Source organism: Propithecus coquereli, unplaced genomic scaffold (genome assembly GCF_000956105.1).
Source record: "Propithecus coquereli isolate 6110/MARCELLA unplaced genomic scaffold, Pcoq_1.0 Scaffold84, whole genome shotgun sequence".
NCBI lineage: Eukaryota > Metazoa > Chordata > Mammalia > Primates > Indriidae > Propithecus > Propithecus coquereli.
Window position 1 is genome coordinate 5,429,898 of NW_012154618.1, and position 10,525 is coordinate 5,440,422.

Consider the following 10,525-nt stretch of genomic DNA (forward strand, 5'->3'; position numbering starts at 1 on the left):
CCCTCCCAACTATTAGGACAGGCAGAGATCTTAACAGATCAGAGTTCACATTCCAATGGACAGATTTGGGCTCTTTTAAATTATTAATTTGGTAAACTTCTAAGGAATTAGCAAAAAAATAAGTGGATAGACAAATAAAAGGGTGATCAAACTTTTCTTCTTTTTCCCCCTGCAGCACTGGCATTAGAACAACTCTGCATGCACCATATGTATAGTCATTGACTGTGACTAATGGGAATAATGTACACATTTTATAATACTGATCTCTTTGGCAATTTGAGAAAAACGCGTAAGTGGATGGCTATATGTACTATCCAAAAATACTTATCACAACAAACCCTCAAGCAAAATTTCTTGTTTAAAAAAACACATTTAAGAGGCTTTCTAGAGAAGCAAAGGAACTTTTCTAAGTGATTTAAGAAAATCACTCTCTCTCCCTGTTGGGGTAAATGCTTAATCCTCTCAGATGTTTTCCCTGCAGAATGCTTGTCTTATGTGTAGTTTAAGATGGTGTTTAAAATTTTCAAAATTCCTTCTGCAAGTGTATTGCTATTTCCCCTAAAAATGGGCTCAAACTGATGTTAAAAACTGGCACAGATGTTAGAAATTCCATCCTCTTTACAGAAAAAGACCGACTATGAGTGTGAGGTAATGTCCCTTTTTAGCAAATTCTTATTTCCTCCCCTGATTGTGGATGTAACTGTCAGCATAACCATCAAAAGTGGGTGGACATCACTCACAACTTGCCCGAGTATCACTCCCTAACAGTTACATGAAACTCTCTCCAAATGCAGGATGTCTATAAAATTAGAGCCGAAGTCTGTATATCAGAGGTGCTACTTGTAACATTTTCTATTCTAAGTCAGGGGAGCACTTTGCTCTGAAAACACAGACAGCCAGTGTTCTAATACTATACAGAAGATTATAAATTTAAGAAGTTAAAACTGTATTTATGTCTTCATAAACTACAAACACTAACATTCAGGTGACACTAGCTATCAAATGCTAAAACAAAACTTTTTATTTTTATAATTGTTTTTTATTCATCACTTATAAAAACAATCTGGAAAGAAAAAAAAATCATCTACAAAGTCAATATGCAACCCAATGTCGTGCGTTAGCCAGGAATATTTTGCTACAAATCAAATAATTTAGGAAATATGCATTCGCTTCATGAAAGGTGTGTGTGTGTTTCTTCGGTCTGTTTTCACTGTGACTCGTGGCACACTTACTTTCTAGTTCCATCTGACCACTGACTTCAACATTTCACACAGAACCAAATGGTTCTGTTTTCATTCTGATGACAGTTTTAAAACTTGCAACCTAACATTTAAATTTCTGATGTGCATCAAGGTTAATAAATAACTTCTTATAAACCAAGGATTAGGTTTGATTTGAAAGCACACAACTAAAACCAAATAATTTCAGAAATAAAATATCGTGAATGTTTGAAGAGATAAATCCTTATCAAACATCGGCTAACACACACCAGTCAATGTTTTCTTACATCTGCTAGTATGGAAAATATATGTTTTTTTAAGTTCTCAAATGATTCTGATTTCCTAACTCATTCCAAATCTCCTCGTAAGGTGTTATTTATATTTCTTGTTGCCCAAACCGCTTAAATAATGTTTTACATTGTATACTATAATACCTCCGCATTGGCCAACTTGGAGAATGCACATTTAAAATAAAAATCTTACAAGATATTAGGAGTAAGTGTCTGTAACATAGCTGACACTCTTTACAGTTAATGCTAATATTGGCCAGGGGTCAGCGGTAAGCAAGAGCAGAAAAGGTATGGACGATCTTAACTGAAGCTAAGAATGCAATGATAAGAAAACTAAATATACCTGATTAGAACAAAAGTACACCACAGAAATTAACTCTAGATGCAATCTTCATTAGTACTAAGACTGGCTTCCATAGAACAAACACCAAAATCAGTCTCATTTTTTGTCATCGCACCTCGTGTTTATCTACTTAAATGTAGTATACATCCGTTCTCTAAAGATGAAATATTACACATGTGAACAGGAATTGTTTTTTATGATGACTGTTACTATGGTTTTACCAAAGTCATTAACTTTTACCTAAAATGAAAGCCATTGCTAATATAATCAGTAGCCATAGACATTAAGAAGTGAAAAAATTCTTGTAATCCTTAAGCGCTACGCAAAAAGATTGATGTCACTATCATTTTGAAAGCGATCAAAACTTCTCCTCTTACAAATTACATAATGACTTCTCGAAAAATAACTAGAAAAAAATAGAGGTTCCCTAATAATATTTAATATGCGTTCCACTAGAAGAGAATTTCATCCAAAGCTCCAGTTCACAGAATTCCCCAAATCAACAGGAAGACAACTCATTTTGCAGCCGAGGGCAGTATCTGCCTTACATTTTCTCAAGATGGCTGATGCAAACAGTACCTCAGAACTACATAAAAATGGTTGCTCAGATTAAATTATGCAAATGTAGTTTCAAAATAACCTGCTCAAATTTCAGCGCATTAAAGATGGACCTGCAAGGCATTTGCCATGTTACACTTGGTTCCAGCAGAATTTCAGCACGAACCCCAAATCAACCTTATAAAGAAAGACTGAAACATAAGCACGCAAACATCAAACCCTATGGGCACATTCACTAGCCTTGGACCTGGTCCCTGAACACTGATCTTGTCACCAATGCAAAACAAGGCAAAGCCATTAGGTGCTTCTTGATGTCTCCATCCTGGACTGCAAACAGAAGGGACCATCTTTGAAAAGCTCAGCCTTATCTTTTAAAAAAAGATATTCCAGGGATGGAATTTTCAAAATGGGGGGTGGATTTATAGGGTAAATTATTTACTATGGGAGGTAATTAAAATATAATTTACACAATCCGTTTCCACAAAATGGTTATTTTATTTTCAATCTGGCAACATTTCATAATGAGACACCCACCTACAAAGATTTTTCTGTGAATATAAAGTTTCTAGTTTTCTCCTACTTAAAAGTAAATGATAGGAAAATGCGGGATGATTATAATACTAAAGCAATTTTAATAAATTTAACATGCAGCCACAAGACACATTTCAAGCCACAAGACACTGGCTCCGTAAAAGGCATGTCAGATGTTTCCAAATTAATGATGGGTCTAATTGGATTTTTTAGTAAGTAAATTTTAGATTTTAAGTAGTTTTTCTCTGTTGTTCTATATTTTTGTTGGGAAATAAAGAAGAACTTTAAATAATGATGTACATAAACTGCCAACCATATTTAGTATTAGCTGAATAATTTGTAAAACAAAAAAATAACAATATGAAATATTTTCATTTTCAAACAGTTGGAAACTGTTAATAGTTGAAAGTTATATAAAATATCAAATGAAAGCAAAAAATTGTCATAAGTGTTGCTTTAGTATTCCACCAGTCAAAAATAGGGAACCATTTTGTTCTGAAACATGATACCAGCGTTCTTTAATGTCAAACTTGAATTTTCACTATTCTTTCTATTACATAAGTCAGTCTTCAAAACAATAAACATTTAACTGCTATTTACATTCATTTTCATCCATCACCGGTTATTTATCCTACTACATTTTGATAAGTTTACACAATCAATACAGCAGCGCTGGAAAACTTCTGTTCCCTGCGATAAATTTTGCTGTACTTTTGTGTATTTATCTAGTTTCCTCAGTTCCGCAGAAGCGTCCATCATTCACTTTCCTACACCTTTTAAACTAGTTTGGAGAGCTTCATTACAAGCTGAGTAAACTCTTAGGAGAATAAACATCCTTCAAATAAACCAACCTTCTAGGCCTTAAAACTGTCTCATAAAATCTCAAAGGAACAAGACAAAGCATCACCGTTTTGCTTTAATGTCCCCCAAATGCGCTGAAAGAGCTTCTCGGGGGCTATTAACCACCCCCCACCTACTCACGCATTGGGCAGGACGACTTTGAAAATTCACGACCCAAGTCGCACGGTTCACCCGAGTCACAAGGTGGTAACATTAATGGGAAACGGCTGCGTAGCTGAGAACTCTTCGAAAGGGCCTTCTTGAAAAGTGTACACTTTCAGGACAGAGCAAAATACGCTGTTTACAAACTCTCACCTCCCTTTCCCCCAAGTCACTAGTAGACTTCGGAGGCACCGGTGAGGGTGGTTTCGTTCTGGGCGACATTTCCCTCACACACCCCCAGTCGCGCGCACTCGCGCACGACTCCCCATACATTCCAGCGGCCTCTCGGGACCAGAAAGATGAAATACAGTCTCTGGGCCACTTCCCCCCAGTTTGAGCTATTTCACTTCACAATATCCAGTAACATCCCTGAAAAGAAGAGAAAGGAAATAAGGAAAAAGGAAATGATTTCCCCCAAATAACTTGGCTCCCCTCTCCCCGACCTCACGAGCAGCCAGAATGACAGTGACTCTGCCCAGAGAGGGAGCGAGAAAACTTCAAACGTCATGAAGCCGAGCGAAGTTTAGCAGGGACGGGAGATGGAGCCACGAAGGGGGCACCCGGGGAGAGCCCCAAAGCGCACCCCCTGGTTCCTGCTCCCTTCTTCCCTCCTCTTACTTTTGGATGATCTGGGGTAGGCCAGCTGGGGGCGGCGGCGGCGGCGGCGGCGGCTGCATCCCTCGCGGGCCCGGGGGTGCTGGGGACGCCTGGGCACCGGACACACCGCAGGCATCTCTGTCCGGCTGCTCCGGACCGCTGGGGTCCGCGTCCTGGCTCATGGCTGCTGCCAGCACCATGCGGGGCGAGACCGGCCCAGGATCGCGGCGAGAGTGCGCACGGGAGGGGCGGTCCCGGGGCACGGGCGCTCACTGGCCGGGGTCCCCGTGCCCAGTCCCCTTGTCCTTCCCGGTGGCGCGGGGAGGAGACGCGAGGGGCGGGGAGGAGGCAGTCCCCGCGGCGCCGCCTCCTCCTCCTCCCGCCGCTCCTGCCTGTCCGGCCGGGCCACGCGGGGGCTGGGGCCAGGGGGCGTCTCCCGGCCGGCTGGAGCTGCTCGGCGTCTGGGGGCTGCTCGGAGCCCGATGGTCCGGGGAGCTCTGCCTACTGACCCTGAGTGCAGCAAGCGGGGAGGGAGGGCAGCGTGTGCCACCCGCCACCGTGCGCCCTCCGGGTCCCGAGCCGGGCGCTCCGCAGAACGATACACCGCGTGAAGAGGCGAGACACACTCCAGCCAGCGGCCCGCCGCCGCGAGCTTGCTTCTCCCGGGACCCTGGGGCCTCCAGCTATCCCGGGGGCGGCGCGCGCGGCCTCGCGCTGCTCCTGCCGAGCCGGGCGGACGGAGCGCGCCCCGGACGTCCGCGCGCATCGCCGGTGCGAAGTGCGCTGGGCTTGGCATCTTCCCGCGGCTGGAGCCCGGCCAGCGCCACTCGAGCCCCAGGGTCCTGACTCCGCCAGGGGGGAAAGCCTGGACCCTCCCCCAGGTCGGTGAGACTTGCAGGCTCTGGGGGTCTCCAAACTGGCAGTTGCAGCTGCTGATTTCAGGGGTCCCCAGAAGCAGCCGGTGGGGCCGCCGTGGGTTCCTCGTTTCCTTTTCTCATCACTTAAAAGACCCTGCCACAACCCGGAGAACGCAAAGACAAAAGCAAGCATACGTCTTATTCTTGTTATTTATTGGCCAAATCTCGGTGGAAATGGAAAAGATGAAAAGGAGAGAGTTCGCCGACGACGTCTGGCCATCACCGCCTCTGAAGCTCTGTTAATTGCCCAGGCACCCGCGTGCGCCTGTCCCACTTGCGCACACCGGTTCACAGCTGTGGGCCGGGACAGCCTGCTTCTTTGAAGGCTGAGCAGACACCCCGCAAGGTGCAGCTTAATGTCTTGGCTGGCGGGTACAGATTTGAGAGGTACCTGATACAGCAGAAAGGCAGGAGCTGGGCAAAGAACAGGGAAAGCGGTTGCCCAGTAGACCTTACCGGCCATCGGGCGCACAGGAGTTCTAAATCCTGGCACCAGCATCCCCCAGAAGGGGAGAAAATCGTGCCTTGGGTGCCTTGGAAGCCAGAGCGCAGGCCAGGCTGCTCCAGGGCCTGGAGAGGAGTTTGCTGAGGGTCTCAAGCCCACCCACCCTCCTCCTGAAACCGGACAGAAGAAGATTCTGGAGATAAATTCTCTGAGATCTGAATTCCTGAAAAATGCTTTATTCTCACCCCGACTGAGTTTTCAGCCTTAGAAAACTACACCTGCGCTTGCACCTCCCTTGATTTCTGCCACCCTACCCGGGGAGTGTCTCTCTCTCTTTCCTTCCCTCTCCCTTTTCTTCCCCCTTCTCTCCTTCCTCTGACATGAAATAATATTATCAATTCTTGTATTGATAAAGATCAGATCACCACAGATTGCAAAACTGAGTCTCATTAAAAAAAAAAACAAAACAGGTAAAAGAGGTCTTGGTTGTTGCCCCCAATTCACAGATGAGGAGGTGTTGGGGTGATTTGTCCCAGGATACAGCCGGTAAGAGGTGGTGGGAACAAGAGTCCTGTCCGGTTCTCTGAATGGTTAGTTCATCATCTTTAGTTTCTATCAAGAAACTGGTGCCTGGTTTCCTTAAAACTCCATCTCCCACCCACACCCTCACCCCCAGACTTCCTTGGTGAAAGGAAATAACCTAAAGTTAACATTGCAGCTCTCCCAGAAATTACAATGAAAACTTTTTATATGTTTGCGAATTGAAATCTCCCTCTGAGAATCTTCCAAAACCTTGGTGGAAAGGGCTTTGTAGTCGAAAAGACACACTTGTTTTTGAATCCAGACTCTGCAATTTACTGGTGGAGTGACTCAACCTCTCTGAGTGTCACTTACCAAATATGTAAATTGGAAGTGAGGAGCCCCTGGCTTGCAGAGTCCCTGTTAGGGATAGGTATCTTGCATATTTGATGAGACAGTGTTCAATCTGGCATTTATTATAAACATAATTCTTTATATTCCAACCTTGTAAGCCAAATAGAACAACAAGCCAACCCAGGAAGCTAAGGGCCTAGAAGTCACAATATTTATACAATTAAGTCTATCCCCATATCATTTTCACTGGCAAAAAAGAAGGCCATATTATACAAACGCAGCTGTCTGCATCTTGAAAATAATGTATTTAGCATATTTGACAAAATAAGAAATAATGGGTTAATCTAGGTAGTCATTGGACTTTTCTTGCTTCCTTTCTGTAAGTTTGAAATTTTCAAAATAAAAAAATTGGAGAAAAATGAATGATTCACAATGTGTTTTTCAGAAATCCCATTTCTGTGATTACAGCTTAATATTTGCAATTCACATGTTATATAATAACTGAAAGTGGAATTAGAGCAGATTCTAAGATAGAGGACAATAAATACTGCAGCAGACACCTAAAGCTAGTTCATGTCTGACCTCAGAATCCCCACAAACATGTTTTCCAGGATGACACTGAAAAAGCACTTCCATTTTGCAAGTCAAAAAGTATTAAAAAGTTCTAATGAAAAAATATTTTTCAATGTGTGTTTTCTCCCTTCTTTCCAGGAAGAAAACATAAAGACCCCAGCTGGGGTGACCTCCCTTGCTTGCGTCTGCCCTGTGCCCTCTCTGGCCTCCCCGCAGGGTGTGCTGCACAGTGACTGAAGCCAGAGAAACACTGTGTGAGTCACACGACTTGACAAATGGGGAATGTGACTCGGAGGTGAGGCTGGTAACATCTCTCTTTGTTCCACTCTGCAGAAGCATCCTGTCCCTCCTTGACCTACAAGCAAACTATCATCAGGCAGGGAGGCTGCATTGTCGTTTATGAATACCCTGAACTTTTAACAAGAGTCAGCTGCTAAGTACTTCCACAGATTATTTTACTTTATACTCACGGTAACCCCATGAGGTAGCTACTTTTAATCTGTGCTTTATGATTGAGGAAGCTGAGGCTCAGATAGCTATAAGAACTTATTCGAGGTCACCTGGCTTTTAGAGGGCAGAAGCTGGACTGCAGGTAAGTCGGTCTGTCCCCAGATCTCAGCCCCTCACCCCTCTACACTGCCTCAGGTGACAGAGATGGAGCTGAGACCCCCCACCTATCTTCTTTAGTTGTGACGCTGCTGTGAATATAAAATGTAACCTGCATTGTGATACAACTCTGCCACTCATAACTGTCCGCATCAGTAAATTAATAGGAGATACCTAAATTAACACCCTGCAAATAAGAAGATTCAAAGAAATAAAGCAACCTGGTGGGAGGTGGTAGGAAGGAGTAGCAAGCAGAGCCTATGTCTCTATCACACTAAGGTCATTCTCAAACTCGCTGGAGATGCTGGCACTCCAACTGGTTTCATAATATTAATATTACTAAATATTATGTAAATGCTTACTGGGTCCCAGGCTCTGATTCTAGAAGCTTTCTCATCCCTTAATTTACTATCACTATTTTGCAGAGAAGCTTGAAGAACCTGCTGAAGGTCACTGGGATAATAAACAGCAGAGCTGAGGTTCAGACATTGGTCTGAATCGCTGTGACCCTCTGTCCTCTATTCAAAGGGGAAATAGCTCATCTCTGAGGGTGATTGTGAGCATTCACCTCTGCAGAGGAGATTGTTTCATATGTGCTGCTATTCCACATATGTATACTGTTATTCATTTAAATAACAGTTTACTTAGTGGACTGTAAAGTTTGATAACACATTCTCATATACTGTGGGAGTCCATTGATGCAACCTCTTTGGAAGTGAGTTTGACCTGTTTATTAAAATTACAAAAAGGGAAACTGACTTAGCAGTTGCCCTTCTAGGAAGGAATTTATCCTATGAGTTCATTTGTGGTCATAATCAAAGTTGTATGTACAAGGAAGTTTCTTATGGCATTGTTCATAATAGCAAAAAATTAGAAACAAAGTGCTGAGCAGGGTGGACTGCTTATATAAAGATGGTTCTACATGTAAGAGAATACAATGTAGCCCTTAAGGCTGGGCATGGTGGCTCATGCCTATAATCCTAGCACTCTGAGAGGCCAAGGTGGGAAGATCATTTGAGCTCAGGAGTTCGAGACCAGCCTGAGCAAGAGCGAGACCCTATCTCTACTAAAAATAGAAAAAATTAGCTGGGCAACTAAAAATAGGAAAAATTAGCTGGGTGTGTTGGTGTGCACCTATAGTCCTAGCCACTCGGGAGGCTGAGGCAGGAGGATCACTTGAGCCCAGGAGTTTGAGGTTATGAGCTAGGCTGATGCCACAGCAGTCTAGCTTGGGCAACAGAGTGAGACTGTTTCAAAAAAACAAGAAACAACAGTGTAGCCCTTAAAAAGAAGGAGGTAGATCTATATGCACTGCTAGGGAAAGATTTCCTAGATATATTATTAAGTAGAAGATGCAAGTTCTTCAAAAGTATTGCAGTATGACTAAATTTGCATGAATTCAAAGAGCATAGAACATTTCTGGAAAAATTATACAAGTAATTGTTAATAGTAAGTACCTCTGGAAATTGGTATAGGGCAGGAATCTTTTCCTTTTATGACCTTTTATATTATTTGAAAATTTGAAATTAAATCTTACTGACGTATTTACACTATTTGAATTTTTTACTATGAATATGTTATTTTTATTAATTAATAATAACACACCTTAATGATTTCTTTTTTTCAACCAGTAATCATTAATATCAACACTTAGTACATTAATAAGATGCTTACTTTTAAAACAAAAATTTATCTGAAAGAATGAAGGAGAAACATACTGGATAATGTATTGCATTATACCCTGTCCTTTTTTTTTTTTTTGAGACAGAGTCTTGCTCTGTTGCCCAGGCTAAAGTGCTGTGGCGTCAGCCTAGCTCACAGCAACCTCAAACTCCCGGCTCAAGCGATCCTTCTGCCTGAGCCTCCCTAGTAGCTGGGACTACAGGTATGCACCAGCATGCCCAGCTAAGTTTTTCTATATATATGTATTTTTAGTTGTCCAGATAATTTCTTTCTATTTTTAGTAGAGACGGGGTCTCGCTCTTGCTCAGGCTGGTCTCGAACTCCTGACCTTGAGCGATCCACCCGCCTCGGCCTCCCAGAGTGCTAGGATTACAGGCGTGAGCCACGGTGCCCGGCCCTCTGTCCTTTTGATATACTAACAACCCCAACAGAGACAGTTAAATAATTGATCATTAAGTTGCCAGCGATCATGTTGATACAGTTATGATCGACTAGTTTGATAATTATGGATACGTATGAAATAGCCTATCATATCATCATAGCCATAAGATATTAACTTGTTATCTGAGCATTAATAATAACAGTTACCATTCCTTGAGGGTTACTCTACCAGGATGTCTTGAGCACATAATATTTCTCTGTTAGTGCTCACAATCACTTTATTAGGTGATTGTTTTTATGCCCATTTTACAGATAAGAAAACAGAGGCTCAGTTAAGTTCAGCCACCTGGCCAGGTAGTAAGTGGAAGAGCTACGGATCTAACTGCAGACTCTTACTCCTAGAGTTGAGCTTTTAACTACTCTGAGTGGTGTTTCCTCGTGTTGAGGATTTTGAGACTGGACACTCCTCTACTAAACCCTCGTGGTTTGACCCTCTCTGCTGTCCC

The 10,525-nt window shown here is 42.9% G+C and overlaps 1 protein-coding gene across 1 annotated transcript in view; it reads right to left on the reverse strand.

Annotated features, from left to right (window-relative positions):
* The window catches only part of RBM20 (RNA binding motif protein 20), a 188,510-nt gene extending 183,769 nt beyond the window's left edge, over nt 1-4,741 (reverse strand). Inside the window, exon 1 of the mRNA XM_012663890.1 lies at nt 4,563-4,741. Coding sequence (XP_012519344.1) covers nt 4,563-4,741 — 179 coding nt within the window. The remainder of the gene's footprint in view (nt 1-4,562) is intronic.
* Nucleotides 4,742-10,525: the final 5,784 nt, after the last annotated feature.